Below are 24,997 nucleotides of genomic sequence, written 5' to 3'. Positions count from 1 at the left end.
ATGTGAGACGTCTTGGTTGCTCCCATTGGTTGGGTTTGGTTTAGTTGAGACACACGCCAGGCAGTTTTGGTGAAGTTTGCTCCGAGCGCGTTCGGTTTAGATGGTGGTGTTTTGAAACGCAGTATTCACCCACTCACTCTCACTCGCATCGCATCCACTCAAAGCCATCATCATCATCATCATCATCATCTCAAACGCCGACGGGACGCTTTCCTTCGGGAGGAACTCCACTCAATTTCTCTTGGGTTTAGATGCAGCTGGATCCCATCAGCCAAGCACAACGGACCTAATATTTATCATCATCATCATCACACTCTCTCTCGCTCGCTCTCTCTCTCTCTCGTTCGCTCTAATTATTTTTAATGTTGAACAGAGTGCTGCATCACAAACAAAACTCCGGGTGTCCCGTGGCGTCTAGAACTGGAACCCTTCTGCTGGCACGTTGGTGGGAGAGCTGAAGTTGTACGTTCCTCCTTGGATGGCTTCGGGAACCAGGTTGAGTCCTCGTCGATCTGAAAGACAGAAGCCAGCGGTTCACTGAGTGACTAGGGCTGGGGATTGAACGATTCCTAAATTTCATCTAAACGATCCTTGCAGCTCAGCCAATAGCCTGAGTTTGGGGGCGTGGCTAGGGATGGGGATCGTTTAAATTAACCACAGACATAATAAATACATAGACGCCCTATTGGCCGCTGGAGCGTAGGTCAACGGCGCCGCCATATTGGGGAGAGCAACTTTCCCATACCTCTCATACCGGGAATTGAGAAAAATGTTTTGTGTGCTGTTTTTGGTCATGATTTAATTAGTAACAGTAACGTTTAGAGGTTAAATACTACTGTTATTGTGTCACGAAATGTAGTTTTAATAGTTTTTCAGTCGACAATGTAGTTGTTTAAAGCTCAAATATGTGGTTTGTTTATAAAGATAGCGCCTATTTAAAACTTTAAGTTTTCGGAGTTGTAAGCTGCGCCCCCGCCCAGCGCTCGTCTCGCCTCCCCCGTACCTCGGCCAGTGCTTCTGACGGTTGCCGCTGGCTCGCTCTAGTCTAGAGGTTAAACATGAGATATAATTTGTGTTTATCTTTGGTCTCATTAATCTATAAATGGTTCCCTGGTGAATAGTTTTGGCTGAGGGCAAAGTAAAGTTTCATAACTTTATATTTAGGCTATTTTAAGTTTGACTGAAGCTACTTCTGTTATAATGGCTAGCCTATTACTGATCAATAAAACTGAAATTTAGCAAAAAGAGCTAAATATTAAATGTATGTCACTATATAACTTATTTTTTGTGTGTGTATGTCTTATTCTATTGCTATTATAGCATTATTAATAAACTACTATACATATTTTTATATAATTATACTAGTATTCATTACAATTTTTATTTGCTGTATAGTATTTGTTGATTTTATTGACTAAACTATTTACTATTACTTCTCACTTTATGTAATAATTACGATTTGCATTGCACTGTATGCCCAGTTGTACCACAACATGTATTTTCATAAAGGATCCATCAGTTATCAATGTTATTGCTAAAATCTGGTCAATCACATAAAATGCTTTTTCCACAATGAGCAAACTTAAATATCTCAGTATGGGGGTCTTCACCATTCTTATCCATGAATGTTTTTATCCAGAAAAACGTAGTCATTTACTTGCATTTAATTACAGTGCAGTCTTGACCTCCGCAAAATGGCGGACCCGTTGACGTATCGCAGCAACGTTCCAAAGCGGCCAATAGGGCGTCTATGTATATATTATGTCTATGGAATTAACAATCTAGATTCTGATCGCTTCCTAATCTCGTTTCCAATAAGGTAAAACACAATATAACAAGTATTGGTTTCCAGATTTGAGTCTTATGAGAGATGCCACCTAGAACTGCGTTTGCCTTCAGGAACTGATCCAACTGCTTTTCTCAGTGATAAACGTGAGCAAGAGAACACGCGTGTGCAGGAACTTACATCATCAGATGAGAAGAACTGATCGATGATCTCATAAGCCAGTTTGTAGATGTCCTCATTCTCGTGGTTCTGCAGCTGCTCGATCTTCTCCAAACCTGAGCAACAGATGATCAAGATCTTCACAAACTACTTCCTTTCATCAAGTCAGAGAAAGAATAGATCACCGTGTACATTTAAGCAGTGCTGGGAAAGCTCACTTTCTACATGAACTAGTTCAAAGTAAGAATTTTAAAAATGAATTACCGTAATTGCTCAAATAAAAACCGCTATTCAAATAAACGCCGGGCCTCTGATCGTGGCCGGGTGCGTGATCAACGCGGACAAATAAAGGCTGGCCTCAAATTAAGGCCGGGGGGGGAATTAGTGTGGATAATAATCTCCTAAATGCCTTTCATTGAAGAGATGTTATGCTACGTTCACACCGGACGCGAATTGCGTGTCAAATTCGCGCCTGACGCGTCTAGTTTGATGCTTGACCACTTTGTGTTAATTCACGCGTCAAGAGCGAAACTGACGCGCCTAAAAACAAAAGTTTGAAGCGAAATTTAAGCACGACACACGTCAGAATCAAAATCGGTTGGCGGCCATTGTTTTTATGTCGACCGTGCATTCATCGAGAGAGTCACCCCTCTGTAGGGTTGGGTATCGAGAATCGAGTATCGATTGGAACCGAGACTAACTTTTCGTTTTTCCCGGAATCGTTCAAAAGTTAAAATTTCGATTCCTAGTTTCGATATTCACAGTCCGCCGAGCGGAAGAAGAAACCGCTGAACAACACCAACGAAGAAGCGTCTACCGGAAGTGTTGGCATAACCGCGCGAGTCGAACATGAGTACCTTACGTCGGCGGTCCAAAGTGTGGCTTCACTTTTCTAAAAATAACGAAATCTCGGCAAAATGCAAAATTTGTGACAAAAGGAGTATTTCCTTCAGAAAGACCGTTGGTTAGCAAGGTTAGCTAAACTTTTTTGACCCTGCCTCTTAAAAGAATCGGAATCGAGAATCGTTAGGAACCGGAATCGAAACAAGGAATCGGAATCAGAATCGTTCAAATTCAAACGATACCCAACCCTAGCCCTCTGTATTTGCTCTTGAGAGCAGAACAGCGGCGTGGGGATCATCGTCGCCGTATATTTGTGTCCTCCAGACCCTTCTGAGGTGAACCGTTTGGCTAGTTTCACCATTTGCTCGCTCCAGGAGCTGCGCTGGATGACGGCGGTACTTCCGCTTGTCCCGTGCCTAGTTTGATCCCACGCCCTCATCCACCTATTTCTTTTTTTGATGATAAATAGAGCCAGCTTCCAAAAGTTATTAACTTGTCCTGTGATTTTTCACCCATGTGTGGTAGAGCCCGACCGATAAAGGATTTTGAAGGCCGATACCGATACAAATATTTTTGGGGTTTTAAAATCCGATATCCCGATATATCGGCCGATATTTTTTTTTATTAAATATTGTTGGATTTCACACACGTGTAAAAGAAAAGCTAACTTTCCTGCACAAGATACGTTTGATACTTTTTCTCTATGTCTAAATGTTCACTCCTCGCAAGTATAACTTGACTGTAACTAGAGATATGCTAGTTATAAATACAGTAATAATTACTTTATTTAGCCAGAAAAAGTTCATTGTGGTTTCCAAGCTCATTAATGTTAACGTTAGCGGTCTTCCACTGATGATAGTGGCATTAGCTAGCTTTATGGTTAGCTAGTCTATGATAAGTAGGGGTGTAAAGGTACATGTATTCGTATTGAACCGTTTCGGTTCGAGGCTTCCGGTTCGGTACGCATACAAACCGAACGATTGCTTGGACCATTTTTACTGCCGGCAAAATTCGTGCTGACGCGGCCAACACAACGTTGCGCAATATTAAATGGCAAGCGTAATGAAAGCAGAACGAAACTGCGCTCCTGTGCTTCATGGATCGTTTATCAGTTCGGACCAGCAACATCTGTGCAGCGCGAGCCGATCTCGATCAAGCAACACTGTTAACACACCGCGCTAAGAGATCCGGTAAAGAAAACATTTGAGTTCGCCACTGAGGTAATAACATCGCTGCGAGATCTAGTGAGATGCATTCACATTTCTCCGTTATTAACCGTAGATCTCAGCGCTGTCATGGAAACCAGGAGAAACATTGTGCCGTGAATGAACTAGTAATACTTTCATCCACAGACCAGCAACATTCACCATGGATTTAATATAGTAACACTAACTGGAACCAGTTTGGCTGGAATGGTGAAATGCTTTCAAGTACTTCACACATCTTTTTCCAGCACTTCAAAATTCAAATATTATATAAATAAATATATATTTAAATGTTATTTTTAATGTGATGACCAAAACATTATTTGTTCATCCTTCAAAGATGACCCCCATTTATAAACCTGAAAGTTTCAAGATCTAGGAAAACTCACTTATTTAAAAATATTTTTTCTTTAAACAAATAGGAAATTTCTCTGGCATTTCTTTCTTTTTGCTGTATCGAAAACATACCGAACCGTGACTTTAAAACCGAGGTACGTACCGAACCGTGATTTTTGTGTACCGTTACACCCCTAATGATAAGCCATAATTTAGCAATCATACTGCAAATTGTAAAACATACATTTTCAAAATAACAGGCCAAGGAGAGATGATTGAAGCACGTTTCGTCCGTTTTTATTTCATTATTTAAATATTCATTTATCTGCCATTATAACTGCCGATACCGATATTATGGAAAATGCCTAATATCGGCCGGCCGATATATCGGTCTGGCTCTAATGTGTGATTATCGAATATCGAATCCAGATTAAGTTAACTCAATACTTCAACTTTCCACATCCAGCCCAGCCCGTTTCCCTTCAGGGGTCAGAAGTACTGGCTTATGAACTCAGAGGCGGCTGTGGGAGTGGAAGCGGGATCGAGACGGATTCTTGATTGCTGTCGATTTTCAGTCTCTTTTTAATGATAGGCCTTACACATCAGTCAATCACACCCGCTTGCTATTTGGGGAATGAACCCAGCGCTACGATTGGTCGAACTCCGCTTATTTTGCCGCTGCTTGATTTGAGGACTGCGCGTGCACAGAGGCGTCACCAGGTTTTTGCGTAGTTTAGAGTGACCAATCATCCCAGCGTACTTTGAGGTCAGAATGCGTATCCGCTACACAGAACGCGTGCGGGTTGGCAGGTCTGTCAAGGTAGAAAAGGCCAAACGTCAACATGTTTAAGGAGGGTCGGGCGATATTGAGAATTATTGCCATATAATTTCCCTCTTTAAAATGAACAAAAGTTTGATATGTTTGTTTATGCACTAGGCAAATAATGCTGCGCATGAGTGTTGCAGACCGCCGCTGATAACGCTGCCATTTCTGTTGCGTATGAGATGCATTAAACCACAAATGTGCCAAGAGCGAAAGGAGAAAAGCGGTTCTCCTCATGAAACATGCATCCGCTCCGTCTCGACCCAGTCAGAAGCGCTTTAGTGGTCTGTATACTAGTATATTTAGTAGGGCTGGGTAATAAATATCGATTCTCATTTTTACGAACCGATATCGATTCTTAAATCTCAAGAATCGATTAGTCATCCTGTTTCATTTGAATGTATGGATCATTGTATCGCATCCAAAAAAAATAAAAAATAATCGCAATAATCTTTGTCCTTTGTTACTATTGATATGAAACAAAGTCTCAATTTTCAAATTACGTCCATTTTCTTTAGAAATTCAGAAACATAAATAGTGTTTTGTCGCTGTGGCGTGAGATCGCTCTGGAGAAGCAGCAGCGCTGATCTCTCTTCCGGCTTAATAATACCAGTCACAGCGCCAAATAAACATGAACGAGCATCTGAAAGTGTGTTAAAGATAGAGTACAACTTATCCAAATCCAGATCATGTCACATTGATTCGCTCAATCAGCGTTTCAACCGTGGAAAGACGTCAGTTAAACAGCTTGTAATCAATGTATCGTCATATTTACCTCAGAAAACCCACATAAACTCGTTAGTCAGCTAGAAAAAATAACTCTAGAGAGGAGCATTTTGCTAAATATATACACCATATTACATATGCATTATAATCTTAATGTCCTTCAATATTTAATGCATATTTGAATAAATCTGGCAAGTTTTTACGACAGCCGCCATTTAAATGTTTATATTTCATATGATCGTCTTATTATAAAAATAAATAAGTGTAATTTAATTGTTTGTATAGCTACAAAACAGTTCATTATTACCTTCATATTAGGCTAATGAAGTCTATAGGCTACAACTAGACTCCCATAGTTTCCAGCAATTAAGAGAATTGATTCCCTTGAGAAAAATGGCCATTTATTGTAACTGATATCCAAAATAATCGATATTGAATCGAAATCGAATTGCAAGCTTGTGAATCGAAATCGAATTGTGAAATTTGTCTCAATACCCAGCTCTAATATTTAGGCTGCTGTTGTTCATAGACACCTTAGAAACATTAGTAACTCTTTCCCATGGCAGCAGGTTATACTGCATCTTCAACATGCCTGATGTGTTTAAGCAGCTGCGCGAGTGAACGATCATCTGAGGCGCATATAGTGATCGGTCACGCCACGTCCAAGAGCGTCAAACGCCGTTTAACGCAAGAATTTCATGATCAAACAGACAATTGAAAAATGTGATTCTTAGCGAAAGCCTCAAAACGCAGAGCTTATTGCGATCATTGGTTAATGATGTTTGCATTGGTACATAAGACACGAAAATTTGCGTAACGAACATGTGTACCGTCACACCCCCAATTTCTATTTAATCCAATGTCAAGGATAAATGTGCCACGAGTATCGGCATACGTCCCGTGGTGGGTGTGTTTTGGGTTCTCAGTCCGGTTTGAACAGTTACACCCCTAACACACACTAGCGCTCACCTCCGCACTCCTCGATGAGGTTGGCGATGGTCTCGGCTTCGTCGTCGGCCATCTTGAGGATGTTACTGAGGCCGTCCAGCACCACCTGCACCACCTGCGCGTCTTTGACCGTCAGCAGGTTACAGAAGGGGGGAATCACCTGCTGCTGGATCAGGTACGCCACCTGCAGGACGAGCCGAGAACACACGTGAACGCCGCGCTCCTCACACACACACACACACACGTCTGGCGAGCCGCTCACCTGGTCCTTTCTGCCGCTGATGGTGAGGTTGCTGATGGCCCACGCCGCCTCCTTCTGAGTGCCGAAATCTCCCTGTGAGAAACACAATGAGCTGTGTGTGATACACTGGGTCACACACACACTTAAATCAGCGGTAACAGTCGAAGTATACTGCAAAAGGTTCAGACAGACGTAACTTAGCATCGAATACGGCAAACCCAGGTCACCGCACATTTGAGTTTCAAATTATTAATGAATTAAATAAAGTACTTTAAACTGAAGTTAAAGAGCGCACGTGTCTAACATTGCACAGTATTTTCAGCTAAGGACCAGGATTCAGCATTTGAGTGAACCGCACTTTTAGGCTCCGTGTGCACTGTAAAGCTCCAGGAGTGACCGCTTCATTTCCACACAGGAGTGAATCTCGTAAATGATCCTTCCATGCGTGTACATGCACGACTCGCTTTACAAAACTGAGATGATTGACCTTGCGGTAACCATGAGGTACACTTAATTATAGGAATCATTTAACTTATTCAGTGAAGACTATATATATAGTGTTATTTTGCAGTTGATTATTCATCGTTTCTGCCTTAATTACTATATTGTTTACATTAATACCTTTTTAACTGACTAAGTTATTCATTTCAGAAATAATTACAAAATCAATCTCCACTGATAATAGATCACTCTAGATTGTAGGGCTGGGTATTGACACAAATTTCACAATCAATTTCGATTCACAAGCTTGCAATTCGATTTGATTTCGATTCAATATCGATTATTTTGGATATCAGTTCCAATAAATGGCAAGTTTTCTCAAGGAAATCAAATCTCCAGTTGTCTAGTTGTAGCCTACAGGCTTCATTAGCCTAATATGAAGGTAATAATGAACTGTTTTGTAGCTATACGAACACTTAAATTACACTTATTTATTTTTATAATAAGAAGATCATATGAAATATAAACATTTAAATGGCGGCTGTCATAAAAACTTGCCAGATTTATTCAAATATGCATTAAATATTGAAGAACATTAAGATTATAATGCATGGTGTATATATTTAGCAAAATGCTCCTCTCTAGAGTTATTTTTTCTAGCTGACTAACGAGTTTATGTGGGTTTTCTGAGGTAAATATGACAATACATTGATTACAAGCTGTTTAACTGACGTCTTTCCACGGTTGAAACGCTGATTGAGCGAATCAATGTGACATGATCTGGATTTGGATAAGTTGTACTGTATCTTTAACACACTTTCAGATGCTCGTTCATGTTTATTTGGCGCTGTGACTGGTATTATTAAGCCGGAAGAGAGATCAGCGCTGCTGCTTCTCCAGAGCGATCTCACGCCACAGCGACAAAACACTATTTATGTTTCTGAATTTCGTATGAAAATTAACCTAATTTGAAATCTGAGACTTTGTTTCATATCAATAGTAACAAAGGACAAAGATTATTGCGATTTGTTGGATGCGCGCAGCCGCGATACAATGATCCATTCATTCAAATGAAACAGGATGACTAATCGATTCTTCAGATTTAAGACTCGATATCGGTTCGTAAAAATGAGAATCGATTAATATCGAGAAATCGATATTTATTACCCAGCCCTACCAGATTGTAATATGGACTCTGTAAAGGTGTATTGTGAAAAGCTCCATCAAATTAACTGTGAACCCTAATGGATAATAGTGAACATTCAGCATTCGCTGATCAAACTAAACTGCACGTGTGGATGACACGATCACGATAGCAGAGGTCAGTGTGTTAGAGTGAGTCTGGGTACCCACCTTATCCAGCAGCAGAATGATCATGGGCACCAGATTGGCATCGATGACGGCCTGAACCTGCTGCTGGTTCCCTGCGGTGATGTTGGACAGGAACCACACGGCCTCCTGTAGAGAGAACACACACACACACACTCAGCACAGCGGCGTCAGGGCTGATGACGGGCTCACGCGTGTGACGAGCGAGCGGATCAGATCTCAGGGCGAGCGAGAGGTCACGGGCCCTGCTGAGGTGGAGGCGCTGGCAGAGGAGCTGAGGGCGAGGATGATGATACTGAGGCTCTAATCATGGGCCAGGCCGCGCACAGGCCTCGCGGGGAGCGGCCCGCCTCAGATGCACTCCTGTATCAGCACTGCTGTGTCTGACACCCGCACCCATCAGCCACTCACACACACACTCACACATTACACTAAGCTGAACATTAAACACATATGCTGATCTGAACACTATCCAGGCGTCACTCGTGCCAGCGCCACACCTCAGCTGTCATCATGTCCAACACGTCACAGGAGAGAGGGCTAGTCTGGGGTTAATGCCGAGCCCTGGAGTGGATCGGACACGTTACCTTGTTGATCTTCTCTTTGGGGTGTGTGAGGAGTGCTGGGAAGTGGCCCAGAGCGTCACAGTTGAGCACCACCTGAGTCTGTTCATCAGTTCCCGTCACGATATTCCCCACCGCTCGCAGCGCTGCCGTCTGAAGCAGAAAGCAGACCGTCACACACACAGCCCTCACATGCTAATCTCTTTAATGAGGAAGGAGGAAGACACAGGGTTCGATCAAACGACAGGACTTTCAAGCACTACTTTTGGGGTTTTCAAGGAACACAATCAGAGATCTCACTAATCAAACAATATCTTTATGACCTTTAACCCTTCGGGGTCGCCAATCACGCCGGCGTGATCAAGTCACATATCCAGTTTAAAGGGTTAGTTCACCCAAAAATGAAAATTCTGTCAGTATTTCCTCACCCTCATGTTGTTCCAACCCCGTAAGACCTTCGTTCATCTTCGGTACACAAATTAAGATATTTAAGATATTAAGATCGCTCCTGCATACAGTCCATAGGCTTCTTGAGGGACTGGCTCTTGCTGTCCTCGAAAAGTCATTAAAGACATCGTTAAAATAGTCCAAGTGACTACAGGGGCTCAATCTTAACTTTATCAAACGACGAGAACACTTTCGTGCGCAAAAACAACAAAAATAACGACTTTATTTCAACTATTCACTTCCTTCTCCATGAGCCTGTAGTCGGTTAACGTAGTGTGATTGCGTAGAGCTACGTCACACGTAGGCTCACTATTGGCCGACGCTGGTCATGTGTGTGTGATGCGTGTGACGTACAATAACAGAAGCTTACGCTATTAAACTAGTAACCTGACTCGCGCAGAGGGAGAAATAAACCAATAGTTGAAATAAAGTCGTTATTTTTTATGTTTTTTTGCGCACAAAAGTGTTCTCGTCGTTTGATAAACTTAAGATTGAGCCCCTGTAGTCACTTGGACTATTTTAACGATGTCTTTAATGACTTTTCGAGGCCAGCAAGAGTCATTCCCTCAAGAAGCCTATGGACTAGTATGCAGGAGCGATCTTAATATCTTAAATATCTTAATTTGTGTTGCGAAGATGAACGAAGGTCTTACGGGGTTGGAACAACATGAGGGCGAGTAAATACTGACAGAATTTTTGGGTGAACTAACCCTTTAAGACGTCGAAGCATAAAAACAAAGTCACGTTGAGCGCTGCCATCCACTTCTGCCGAAAGTGCTGACTTGAAACTCTATTTTACTGTTTTGTGTTGATAGACCAAGTAAAAACGGAGATATGATCATTTAAACTTTATATAAAAAAAATGTATGCGTATATTGACGCGTTCGTAAAAGAACGCAAGATGGGATGCGACAGACGGTGCATTTATTCTAATAACTTTTTCGTTTTTTGTCATAAAACAAAAACGGAGAAAAATGTGTGAATCTGCTGATTCTGCTCTTCAGGCTGCACATTTCACGGAGTGAAGGAGGAGCCAACTGAGCAAAGACGCGAAAGTGAAAGTCAGGAGATTTACGGACTAGACAAAGAGAGACACATAAGTTTTATATATATAATATATATATAGGGAGAAATTATTGCTAGTTTGAGTAGATTTTGAGAGTAATTTAGGAGTGGTGTAGATAGTTTAGGAGTAGTTTAGGAGTAAATTAGATGAATGTTTTGAGGATTGGCACAGATAAAAAAAAACAACAACAACAATAAATAAACACACCTGATATTTGTTGTAAATAGTTGAATGTATGGTTTGATTTTGTGTCAATTTCACCTTTTGTGTGGTATATTTGCACTATTGAGGAACCCCTCTTACTCAAGGAATGAAAGCCCTGTTATGTAGCTAGCTGTCTAATTGGACAAAAAAGTGTTTTGCAGTGTCTAAGCAAAAAAGAAAAGAAAAAACCCTATTGCCACACCTGCTTTTTGCTGTATATAGTTTCATTTTATCTTAATTTTAGCTTTTTTATGGTGTATTTGCACTATTTGGAAACCCTCATACTCTGGGAATGCAAAAGCTCTCTGTACATTTGCGTGCACAATTTTTTTTTTTAAAGTGGCAAAGCTAAAATGAAAAAAAAAAAAAAAAAGCCTACGGCTACACTCGCTTTTTTTGTGAATCATATTTCTTTGTATATAGCTTGATTATATCTGAATATTTTGACTTTTACAACTTGTGTTTACATTTTAAACCTTTTAAAATGCTTCATTGAGCATGTTTGTGTTTTTTGTGTGATTTTGGGTCCAGTATGTTGATACAGTACATCAAAGTGATAAACTAATTGTCTGGTCATATAGGTAATGTTGTGCTGAAAAAAATGATACCAAAAATTGGTATGGTAAACATTTGTTTATGTCCCAAAATTAAAAAAAAAAAAGTACTCAAAAAGGGCCAAAATAGAACAAGACTCCGAAGGGTTAAATCCAAGAGGTCAATAAAAATAAAACAAAATGATACAAAAAAAGTGCAGCACATGCAATGACTAACACAAATATTGAAACGGATTTTCCCCACATGAATATATGATCGAGCTGAAGAATGAAAGCTGAATCATTGGATATTTATGAGCTATATCACCCATAGCGAACTGGCTCTATACCAGACAGGTCACAGAGTTGATTTAGCATGAAAAGATCTTATCTTTAAAATTAAACACTAATTTCACATATATATTGTCTTTCAATAATTCAAGCACTTTTCATAAATATGGGGTTTATGAAGGGTTTTACAGGACTTCTACTTCCACACCAACGCAAAAGCCTCTTCCATACCTGAACTTTGACCTCCTGGTGGCTCAACAGGGGGACGAGGTACGGCACGATCCCGGAGTCGATGACCATCTGGATCTGCTCGTTGCCCGCGTCCGTGAGGTAAGACAGCGCCCAAACCGTGTCCACCAGGATCTGCACAGAGCTCAGAGTTAACCGTGCGCCCACACGCCACTGCTGACAGTCACATGACCAGAGCAGCACTTACGTTCACGTCAGTGTGGTGAATCAGCACACACAGCGCGGGCAGAATCTGTGTGAAGAGACAGAGATCAGCCCAGTTTACGTTCACAGAGACTGTGATAGTCCAGTCATTAAACGTCATATGCCGTCTCTATTTACAGAGGAGCACTCGAGGGGACCAAGAGTACAAGAGTGGACTACACACTCAAACGCCACAATTTATGTAAAAGCCCCCAAAACACACGGGTGTCCAACCAAAAATACAGCACTTCCATGAACAAGTTGTTTTATATTAAGTGACTTGCATTTCAGACACAACAATTTCAATAACACACCTAACGCCCTTCCACTGCTTACTTTCATATTTAATTTATTCCATTTCACATCTCTGTTTAATACTAGACTGCTGCTGTGTAAGCCCATTAAACGGTCTTGATTTTAATTGACTGTTAAAAGTAGGGCTGGGGTAAACGATTATTAACTAAACGATTAGTTGGGCGATTATTTTATCGATTAGTCGACTAATCTAATGACTAATTGGACGACTAATATAAAGAATATTTTTTCTGCTGCTCAATTAATAAAAAAAAACAATATCTCAAATAAATACTAGCATACTGAATCAAGATACTATAAGCTGGCTAACGTTAGTCTAATGTCATGTATTTGAACACACCATCATAACTCTACAACCGCCAAAACCGTGTTATTCAAATATTTTTTACAAACATTTTTTATCATAGAGAATGTTTAAATATTAATATCAGCTGAGGAGGGAAACGCAGTCGGAGGCGGAGTTCACCTACTGATCAGAGCGCGTGCTGACTGCTGACACGGAGTAAAGCCTTGTTTATACTCGACACGTCCGCACGAGCGCAAATGTGCGCACGGCAAAAATGACCCGTTGGGTGCGCAAGACCAGGAAGACTGTGGCTGGCTGTGTGTACGCCTTTTTTTGTCACAGCGCACCCGGCGCCGCGTCCGGGTACGACTTCAAGCCGAATCTGCCCGAGCTTGTACGTCTCACCACACCGGCACCCAGTTTGAGCGTCTAAATTGCGAAGTTTTTTTTCTTAAGGGTTTGTTTACTGTGTGCGATTCATTTAATGGATAGCACATTCACTTCTAGTTGTTTTCGTCCTCTATTCTGCAATGTTTCGGTCTCCCACGTGTGTGTGGCAAACTGTACCGCCGGTGTGGTGAAGAGATGAGTCCCCCTGAAGAGATGAGTCCCACCTTAGGACCCAAGCGATCTGATTGGTTCAAAGCTAGTTTTATGGTTACAAATTAGAGAAAATCTGTTTATTAATAAGAGACGTTTGAAGTATTAAGGAGTCATTATGTATTTTATAGCACAGATGTATTTTAACTTATATGTTTCATATACTAGTATATAACCGAAGCTGTAGATTGTAAATTTAAACATTTCTCGTTCTTATTGTTTTTTAGTTAGCTTACATAGTAGCATAGCATTTATCCGCGGCAAACGTCAGAATGACTAGCCGAGTTAAAGCTGTTCCAGGCGGGCTAACGTTAGTTAGATGTGCTGCTGATCCCTGGTTCTGACAACTCCGAAAACGTCAGAACAATGTTTTAAAAAGGCGCAATCTTTATGAATAAACCACAGATTTGAGCTTTAAACAACTATATTCTCGACTTAAAAACTCTTAAAATTACATTTCATGACACAATAACAGTAATATTTTTACATTTCGCGGACTTTCTCCTCTGCTGTTGACGCAACCTACTATGAAAAGCGCTAAACAAATAAACGTACTACTTGATGGCAACAAACTGCTTTTATCAAGTTATCGTGAGAACATATTTAGATCAGGCATACTATGGGGTCCTAAGGTGGGACTCATCTCTTCAGGGGGACTCATCTCTTCACCACACCGGGAACATGCAAAAAATAAATAAATAAAGAAATTTTGACATCGAATCATCGACGCGCCGCTACAGCACTAGTTAAAAGGTCCATTATGTCACTTCCACTAAATGTTCAACAGTAATCGCCAGGACCTCAGATGAAGCAACACACACCGATGCTGCCATTACAGATCCTAATCATGTTCAATGAGCTCATTGTTGAAATTAATACATTAGAGAACCGTGTGATTTGTAACGGTTCATTTCTGAAATGCATAACTTGTAATGTGGACTCATGGATTTGCAGTAAAGCCGCTTTGAAACGGTGTGTGTGTTGTGAATACAGCCCTAATTATGAGTGTATAGATGGAGAGAAAGCAGCTCGCAGGACATTCAAACTTGCCGACTAGAAACAGACAAATCTCTTTATACTTTGTTTTCACACAAACCTTAAAGGAGTAGTTCACTTTTGAAAAAAACTTTTGCTGATAATTTACTCACCCCCATGTCATCCAAGATGTCCATGTCTTTCTTTCCTCAGTCGAAAAGAAATTTAGGTTTTTGATGAAAACATTACAGGATTTTCTCCATATAATGGACTTCAATGGGAACCAAACGGTTCAAGGTCCAAAAGACAGTTAATAACAGTTTCAGATGCAGCTTCAAATGTCTTTAAACGACACCAGACGATGAATAAGGGTCTTATCATGCGAAACGATCGCTTATTTCAAAACTTATTCCAAAAATGTAACTTTTATAAGGACAAATGCTAGCCTTGCTCTATTCTCTGAGGCGCGTTTGCAACGTCACGTAATACGTAATTACGTTCAAAAGGTCACGGGCGACGTAGCCGGAAGTACAGAATCAAAATCGTCCGACATCGTTTTTTCCCTTTTAATTCCTTTTTTTGTAAACGCCGTTTGAGTTAGTTTGCACGTTCAACCTATGCATTCAACTTGTAAACACTCTGACTCTGTACTTCTGGCTACGTCGCCCGTGACCTTTTGAACGTAATTACGTATTACGTGACGTTACAAACGCGCCTCACAGAATAGAGCAAGGCTAGCATTTGTCCTTAGAAAAGTTACATTTTTGGAATAACCGATCGTTTCGCTTGATAAGACCCTTATTCATCGCCTGGTGTCGTTTAAAGACATTTGAAGCTGCATCTGAAACTGTTATTAACTGTCTTTTGGACCTTGAACCGTTTGGACCCCATTGAAGTCCATTATATGGAGAAAAATCCTGCAATGTTTTCATCAAAAACCTAAATTTCTTTTCGACTGAGGAAAGAAAGACATGGACATCTTGGATGACACGGGGGTGAGTAAATTATCAGCAAAAGTTTTCAAAAGTGAACTAATCCTTTAAGATGTAACGTAAACTTGTGTATTTTGCCTAGTTGTCAGCTCATTCAGAAATGGCGACAAACGCCTTAAACACCATTGAAATAAATGAGTATTTGATTTTTATGAGCCCAAACATTCAAACAGAGTATTTTTGAAAAAGCCCATGGCTGCGATCTGTGGCCCGTGTCAGCACACACTCGTACCTCCTGGATGGTCTCCATGGGCGGCGGCGGGTCCTTGTGGCGGCACAGGTTGACCATGACCCAGGTGACGTTGCGGAGGAAGGTGATGGGGATGGAGGGGCTGATGAAGGACAGGAGCGGCTTGACCACACCCAGACTGATGACGTAATCTCTGCACTGAGGACCATCCCCTGAAACAGCATCATCATCATCACCAGTGTCTGCCCAGCGACAGCTTCAGTTAGTGCTGGGCGGCCATTCCCAATACTGGTTTATTTGATTCGAATATACCGGTGTATGCCGCTTTAACACGACACTGTTAGAGAGGGTCTTTTCAGTGTTGCACTGGCGACGCTCAGATGTGTGTGACGGTGAAGCTAGAGGGGTTCAACTAGAGCTGATAGTGGTCAAGTATATTATTGTGAACCGATGTATGGGAAACAACATCAACACTGCCCGCCAAAAGGCTTTGACATCGTTGAACAAACGTGAGCTCTTACCAAGTCAAAACGCGGCGTGGGTGTGTGTCTTGAAGGGAACCGAGTGACTTCCAAGTTGCGATGCTATTTTCATTTAATCTGGCACCTCTTTGTAAAAAGCATGATTTTGAGGGCCTCGCAAACCTGTTTTAATAATAGTGTGGGATTTCTCTATAATGTTCACTCATGACCGTAAGGGCGTTCTAAGCCAATCTACTGCAGTATTTCCTCTCTCACCCAGACACGCTTGAAGAAGAAGAGTCATGAAACCGGTATAATATTGATAAATACTGTGATCATCCCGCCCAGCACTAGCTTCAGTCACTCCGCTCCACGAGTGTGACAGACGAGCAACACACACCTGCGAGACGAGATCACCTACCAGCACTAACTCAAACCAGCGACCGGGTGACTCGTGCCAAACCATCACTTACCGATGATGTTCCCTAAAGCCCAGACCGCCTGCTCACACACGTTCTGATGAGGGGAGTGCAGCAGCCGCAGGAACAGAGGAACCGCATCTACACACACACACACACACACAGAGAGAGAGATGAGAGATGAGAATGACTAGCTCTAGTGACAGATATTCCAGAGCTTAGAGGATCTGGTGCCGTGCTTCGCTCTGAAACACACAATCTGAGTCTACATATCCAATCAGAACGCAGCCTTTTGAGCACTTGGTTAGCGCCACTCAGAACTTCTTTAAAGGCCCCGATATACTTCAAGCTAAATCGTAGAACTGATGCGACGTCATTTCGAACAAAAATCAGGCCAAAAACGATCTTTCCGGAAAGGTTTGCTCCGGCTCGTTGACAGCCTTGAACTCCCATTGGTCTGTGGCGATGACATCATAGGTGGGTGTGCTGAGGCTCCGCCTTCTTCCCGTAGAAATGTTCATCAAGGTCAGACACGAGTGAAAACATGAACACACGGGAAAGAGGTTTCATAGTAAACAATGAAGTTCCTCTGATGAAACGAGACACTGTTTTTCATGTTGAATACGGTAAAGCCGCTTGATTTTAAGCCATCCGTGTATAAATAAACATGTGACTTCACTACTAGTGCGGCGGAGCGGGCGTGTTACGATACGGGGTGTAGCATTATTAGTAATCAAAAATCATGTCAAATTATTTGAAATCGTTAAACTTATTTAAATTTAATAAATTTTAAAAAATTCCATAAAAGTTTTTTTTTTCCCACAAAAATTTGGCGTTGAAGATTCATTGAATCATACGAAATTAAACTTCGTCAAATAACTATGCGCAATGAGCTTTACCGTTCAAAATAAAGTTGAGATTATGTATTTGTGTTGAAATATATTACTTAAATGCGTCTCAATGTAATAATACTGTCAAGTTAAACCAAACTTTCATATTGACGGTGGTCGTGAAGACTTGAGTTTCTGTGCGTTTATGACATGACTATAGTTTCAGAAATTAAGCGGTTTAAAGCATGTTACAGATACATGGTGTGAAAAATTAATGTCTAATTAATTTTAATTAGACTTATTCAGTTATTCGGTCTTTTTGAGTGCGTTTATGAAATGACGTTAGTTTCTCAAATGACTGTCAGAGCGGATCTGGAATGAGGTTCATGCAGTCGTGTCCTCATTTAGGCAACGAACAGCTCGAAAATGTAGGATTACTATTTAAATAGACTTTTAGCGGTTTAATATTAACACACTAGCCTTTATCGCGATTCAGCAATTCATTACACTCGAGATCAAACTGTGATCGTCACAGCCGCTAGTTCCTACATGAAGTTATTTCCAGGGTTCGTACACCTTTTCCTAAGTCAAATTCAAGCACTTTCAAGGTCCATTTTAAAGCTTTTTCCAGCACCTTATCCACCGTAAAATTACAAAACAATGCATAGTAAAAAAATTATTATTTAGCGTTTTTTCTACATTAAAAGAGATGGGCTAATATGAAATATACAGCCAAAATTGTGTTCCGTAATAGCAGAAGGATCAGATATCGAAGCAAAACACAGGTTTTATTTATTAAAATGTTGTTGGAGGATTTGATCCAAATGACATCGGGGTGGGCGGTACGACCAAAATTCTGTTTCACGGTAATACTAATTTTATTTCACGGTAACGATATTAGTTATTATCAGTAGTATATATCAGTAGTTATTTATACATGTAGTTATTCTCGAAAAATCATCAAGGGCTTTGTATACTAAATAAACCCAAATACTTCAGAAATGAAAAGTTCTTCTCCCTGTTTGACCTTTTTTGGCAAATAATTAGTTACTCAAAGTACATCGGGAACAATCACGCTCGGGCCACAGCAAAGATTTATTTCGCCATTTAATAAACGAAATATTCAGTCAGATAGGTATTTGTTGTGTAAGAAACAGTTACAATTTCAAGCATTTTATCCAAAATTTAAGCACTTTTCAAACCTTGAAAACACATCAAAATTCAAGCATTTTCAAGGATTTCAAGCACCCGTACGAACCCTGTATTTCTTTTACGTCATTCTTTCAGGGGCGGCCCCCCAAAACAATGGTGGGAAACAGCGCCTCATACTGTTATCGAACATCTGACTCCGCCCACATTGATATCGCTGATCACGCATCTCAAACTGAACAAGAGCTTCTCCTCGAGTATATCAGGGCCTTAAAGACCGCTAGCGGATCTCTTCAGACTGATCAACACCACGAGTGCTCCTGTCAGCTTCTGCTCAGATTAGTGTGTGACGACGTGAACACGGCATAGAGTCGAACTCTAGAAGGAGCATCAGGGTAACGTACTGGACTGCACCACGGCCTGCGTCTGCTCGGACGTGCCCGACGCGATGTTGGTCAGAGCCCAGGCCGCCTCGAACTGCAGAGACGGGCTACACAACACAGAGAGAGAGAGACATATGAGCACGAGATCCACACACACACACACACACACAGCTCACACTCGCTGGACTCTTACTTGTCGTCCCGGTCCAGACAGTGCACCAGGATGGGCAGAATCCCAGACTTGATCAGGTCGTCTATGGGAGGGTTGCGGTCGCTCGACAGAAGCTTCCTGCAGGACGAGGACACAGCAGCGTTACCACACACACACACAGCCCAGCCCAAAGCCAGTCACACACTACTACCTTTTTAGCTATTAGACTTGGTGAGGCATGTCAAGTTTCTCTTTCTCTGGCAGCACAAAATGAAGCAAAGCTTGAATGTCTCGCCCTTGTGGAGGATGAGAGTCACTCAGAGCTTTTACAACAGGAAGAAAACGACTGAGCCGTCACTCACCTGGCGGCCTGAACGGCGCTGAGCTGCACGCCCTGGTTATCACTGGTGGCATTCTGCAAACCACACACACACACACCTCGTCACATGAAGACCGACACCAACTTGTGTCAGTGACCACCACTCATGCCCTGTACAAGCCAGATATCTGACACGAACGTGCTCGAGTGGCGTTTACCGTAGGGGAACTCTGAGATGACTGAGGCCCTGTTTACACGAGAACGCTAAAAATATTTTATCGGATGTGCCTTTTGTTTACACGGCGACGGCGTTTTTGAGGCTCAAAAACGCAAAAAAGTGAAACCACCCTCCAGAGTGGAAATCTTAAAAACGCTCCACCGCCGCGTTCCCGTGTAAACGGTAAAAACGCAAAAGTCTGCTTGACAGTGAAGGTTGTGGACTTGGTGTTGTTGTAGTATGCACACCTAGCCGCCTGAAGTGCATACTACATTGAATTTCACACACTTTTGCGTCTCCATTTGCACGCGGATTTCCCACCCAAAACGCTCGTCTAAACGCAGAATAAAAAGTGATGACGCAACGCCACTTTTGCGTTTTCTCTTCAGAATCGTTTCCGTGTCGGCGGAGGAGAGAACGAGCTAAATCACCTCGTCAATAAAGTACTGCATAATCACACATATGAATAATAATTTGAAGCGTATCGTATGCTTTATACAGCGTGGAAACATTTCCAGAATCGTCCGACTATCTAGATAGTGTGGTGAATGTTTACATTTTAGCTATTCACCCATATATCTAAATTAGCCCATGATTTCACTCACCATCAAGCATCATAAGCGTTTATGACTATTCTTTCAGACAAATACATTGAGAAGTTATATTTTAAAAAGATTGAACGGTAACTACCCAGACAGCAAACCGACATTGAATCAACGTGGAAACGACGTCTCTCGTGACATTGAAACAACGTTGATTTTGCTCATCGAATTAACGTTGAACCAACGTCAGACGCGGCATTCTTCAAAGCTAAATGAAAATCAACTCATAACGTTGAAACAACGCGTTGATTTCAAGTTGATTTTCCGTTAGTTTTGAAAGAATGACGCGTCTGACGTTGGTTCAACGTTAATTCGATGAGCAAAACAATGTCAGATCAACGTTGTTTCGATGTCATATTTCCACGTTGATTCAATGTCAGTTTGCTATCTGGGTATGGTGGAGTGGAATTAAAAAAAAAAACAAGATGTTGAAAAGTTGAATCAGTACCGCATTATTTCCATGCAGCACTCATCCGGCCGAACTATTATATTAAGTTTGAAAAAAAAAAAACCTGTATGTGCGTTTCACTGAGAATCTAAATATGAATATGGTCCTAAAGCTGGTTTCAGTCTCATTATACGAGAATCAACTTCTTAATTTTATTCCAGAGGAAATAAGAGCCAGACATGAGATTCCCTCACTAAAAACATCCCCCAGTCATCAAAATCACATTGTGCACATTTTGTTTAATTTAACCACTTAATTGTAAAAAATAAAATAAAAAATGCATGTCTTACCTGAACAATTGCTTCAAGCGAAGTGTTTTGCTATTGAAGAAAAAAAAAAATTAATTGTTACGGCAATAATTACTGCAAATTCAGTTCATTAAATCCTGAAACACCCTGACGGAGAGATACGAGTAGTTCTTACGGTCCTGAAGTCCCCGTCGGCGTCAGAGTCGTCACAGATGTCCTCGTGCGGGACGTTCCTCCGCTTCAGCAGGTGCTCGTCTCTCTTATTCTGCAGGAGAAACACACCAGCTGTTCAGGTGTCCAAACACAGTGGAAACACTACTGACCTGTCAATCACACACACTGCACTAACACAACTCTTACCTTTCTGAGCTCCACCACCACTTCTGTGCGCTGTCTTCTCATCGTCTGTACGGGAGAAACCAGAAGCATCATTACTGATCATAACCAGTCAATCTCACACACACACACTCGTCTACAGCCGACCTGCACACTTTAGCTATGAGGAAACAATCATTCTACATGCTTTACCAGCTCTTCGTGTCATCCAATCTCACATCACCTCAAAATGAACACTCAAATTATTGCTTATTTTACTTAACACCTGGATGCAAGTTTGTTAGTATAAATAACAACAATAAAGCCATTCTTCATTACCTGAAAGATGAACAATACCCTTAATTATTACTTTAAACACATTCAGACGAGCGTTCTGACCGGCTTCTTTGGTTTAATGCTGATTTTCAACAACACGGTTGTTTTTAAAGGTTTTCAGACTGACTATTTAGATGTTGAACAGGGTGTTCCTCAAGGTTCAATCCTGGGACCTCTAACTTTCTCCATTTTTTAAAACAGAACCACCTTAAGTGTGCTCTAATTGTTCTATCCATCTGCATAGCGATGCCAGTGTGATGTACAGCACTGATGGGGATTGGTTACACTCTCCCAGGCTTGTTCAGACGCGAGGCGCGGTGTTTTGATGTGCGCAGGGCGCTGTTTGCGTGAGTGTGAGGCGATTAAAGAGACAAAAACTGCTGATAACTCTCTCACACACACACACGACGGCCCCGACCCCAGCAAACACACTGCCTATTAATAATCTGCCCTTTTGGGGTGCTTTGAGCCCGAGCACGCAGCAGAAACGCGTCCGGAGGATGTTATTGTGCAGCAGGCCGAGCTCATGCTAACACTCACACACGGTCACCACACACACACCGAGCCCAGAATCACACATCACGACTCATCCGAGCACATCTCTGCGCTTGTTTTAAACAACAGATGACAAATGCACACTTTAATGGAGAGCTGCGACGCGCGTTAGCTTAGCTCGAGGCTAACAGCGAGCTAGCCGCGCGGCTAACACCTTCACATCACAACTTTAGCTGATCCAACCTCGGTATTCTCACATAAACACTCAGATCTGAACACACGTCGTGTTATGAGAGCTCGAGAGCGGAGATTGCGCGATTATTCGCGAAGTGTCTGTAAATCTGCTCGACGTCACACGCGTCTTTACCTCCAGATCGCGCCCTTTATTCTTGAAGTTCTTCAGCCGCTGCTTGTCCAGTTTCTCGCTGTCGCTCATGTTTGCCGATGTGTGTGGATATACTCTTTAATTTAGACGTATTTGAAGCTCCCTGGAGCTGAATGTGTTCGCTCGGCTCTTCTAGACACCGGAATGTTTTATGCTAATGAGACGCGGTGTATGCTGGGATTGCCGGTGGAGCGGCACCGCCTCGCGTTGCGTGCGGAGAATAACGGGGGAGTGCGGGACGCGTACTATTATTGCACTATTGTGTGATCGCGTCGCGTGCGTGTTTGAAGCGAATACCACTGTGTGTTTTGAGAACGTAAAAACTTTCTGTAATCGCCAACAAGAGAATATATTTTATAACGAATCTGTGTCTGCAAGCTAGTGTTGGGAGAAACGAATCAATTGAACCGAGTGCGACAGGAAATGATTCACTGTTTCGAAGCGTTTGAATCGCACACGCTGGTGGCCCCTGCTGATCAGAACAGTGCAAAACATGCATAAAAACACCCATTGCAAATATTTTATTGAAAGTAAAATCTGTCAAATGCAATCAACTATTCATCTAATAAGACACGTATCAAGTGTGCCTGTATAATATGAGTTGTTTCATGAATTTTCAGATCATCGCCCGAACCATTTACATTTCGAAACAGTTATGACGTATCACGTGACTTTTCACCGACCCACTGATTCGAAACAACAGATTCGTAAAGGTTTCGTGTTTCGTCGAAAGTCACTAAGTTACCCACGCTGTAAGAAGAAACAACTGTTAGATTTTTAATTTAAATAATTTCACGGCTGTATTTAATTTGCCGCTGTATTATAATTTTTAATTTTATTTTTGAAGTTGTCAGGCGATGGTGTAATGCCTCCGGCAGGTGGCGCTCTGCGTTTGGCGGAAAGCCCAAATTCACCTTTGCCAAAACCATCGCTAGGAATAAAAAAAAACGAGACGGCAGATTCGTCTCTCTCTCTCTCTCTCTCTCTCTCTCTCTCTCTCTCTCTCTCTCTCTCTCTCTCTCTCTGACTGTACATCAATATTGGCAAAGTTATTGGCAAAGCTTGGAATACATAGATTAATTATAAAACATCAAAATAGTACTTGTACTATGTAATTGTACAAATTAACAGTGTAAATACAAATAGAAGAGTTTACTAACAATTCAAAATTCTGTGAAGAATTTAGAATTCAGTGTGAAAGTGATTTCGTGTTTTTATACTGTAGAAACTGTATTCCATCCCCTTATCCTGCCCCTATGCCTAAACCTACCCCTCACAGGAAACATTCTGCATTTTTACATTTTCAAAAAACATTACTTAGTGTGATTTATACGCTGTTTTCCTCATGGGAACCGCTGGCTGGTTTTTAATGATTAATAGGCGAACTAAGACACCGTTTACATTTCTGAATGTTTAATAATGTAAATCTGTAATGACAAATGCACAATGAGGTTGATGAAAAAAATAGCAAATAAGGTGGAGTGTGTGGAAAGTTATTCATATTTAGGGAGTATTATTTACAATAAACTGCAGTTTGATGTGAATACCAGAAAGAAGTCTGTCAGTTTTATTCAACAGTTCTCCTGAATTTTTTGCACTGCTCTTGCTATAGAACGATCAAAGGTGAAGAAAAATTATACAAATATTAATTTATCCCTTGTACACTCAGATTGTTAAATACTCAGAATGGTATATATTAATATTTTAAATTTATATGTAGCCCATGTTGTGTGTTCTTATTTATCTTGTTTTATATTGTGGTGTATATTTTTATAGGTCTTACCTCTCTCTCAGTATATGAGTAGCGCAAGGGCTTTTCAGTGCATTCAATCTCACGTCACTTTCACACGTCCACATGAAAGTGACATTACATATATATATATATATATATATATATATATATTTTATGTTTAAGAAAATGTGTTATTCCTATATAATATATTTATATAATATAGATTATGTATTTATATATATATACAGAATTTAAGCGCAAATAATTCTTAAATGTATACATGCATGCATAAGTATTTATATATACAAAATAATTATATACAGCACACTCAAATATATTATGTAAAACAGACTTTTATTTTGGATACGATTAATCGCAATTAACTTTTGCACAGCCCTAATAGCCTATATATTAGGGCTGTGCAAAAGTTAATTGCGATTAATTATTTTTTATATATATATTTTTTTTATTCTGTGGGAAAATGATCTAATTTACACATAAAACAGTCAACTGTTCCAAATCTTTTTTTCTTACACCTGAAAGGCGCTTTACACCTACAAGCCGTCTTGCTCATAATTTATGAAAAAATGTAACCAGGTAAGAATATTACTGTATAATCATCAATATTATTGAAAATATGTCCTTATATTTCATAATTACTAGTAGAGCTGTGATGTCTGAGTTTGGCCAGAGGGCGTACTGCACAGATTAGAAGTTCTGCAGAACAGCAAGAATCTAACTATGACTGTTTCATCTATTTTCTCTCTCACACATAA

At 40.9% G+C, this 24,997-nt stretch overlaps 1 protein-coding gene across 1 annotated transcript; it reads right to left on the bottom strand.

The window, feature by feature from the left end:
* Positions 1–267: 267 nt before the first annotated feature.
* kpna4 (karyopherin alpha 4 (importin alpha 3)) lies at positions 268–22,663 on the bottom strand. Its single transcript, XM_039654002.2, is given in 18 exon segments — positions 268–497; positions 500–512; positions 1,967–2,061; positions 6,848–7,010; positions 7,089–7,160; positions 8,862–8,966; positions 9,425–9,553; positions 12,173–12,304; positions 12,378–12,422; positions 15,774–15,943; positions 16,666–16,752; positions 18,995–19,080; positions 19,167–19,262; positions 19,487–19,539; positions 21,001–21,030; positions 21,134–21,223; positions 21,319–21,363; positions 22,472–22,663. Coding segments are annotated over 18 exon segments (1,563 nt in total). The 5' UTR covers positions 22,541–22,663; the 3' UTR covers positions 268–414.
* Positions 22,664–24,997: the final 2,334 nt, after the last annotated feature.

This window comes from Pimephales promelas, chromosome 16, assembly GCF_988280905.1.
Source record: "Pimephales promelas chromosome 16, fPimPro1.hap1.1, whole genome shotgun sequence".
In the NCBI taxonomy this organism is placed as follows: domain Eukaryota; kingdom Metazoa; phylum Chordata; class Actinopteri; order Cypriniformes; family Leuciscidae; genus Pimephales; species Pimephales promelas.
The sequence above is the reverse complement of the archived record's forward strand: the minus strand, read 5'-3'. Positions and strand labels throughout refer to the sequence as shown.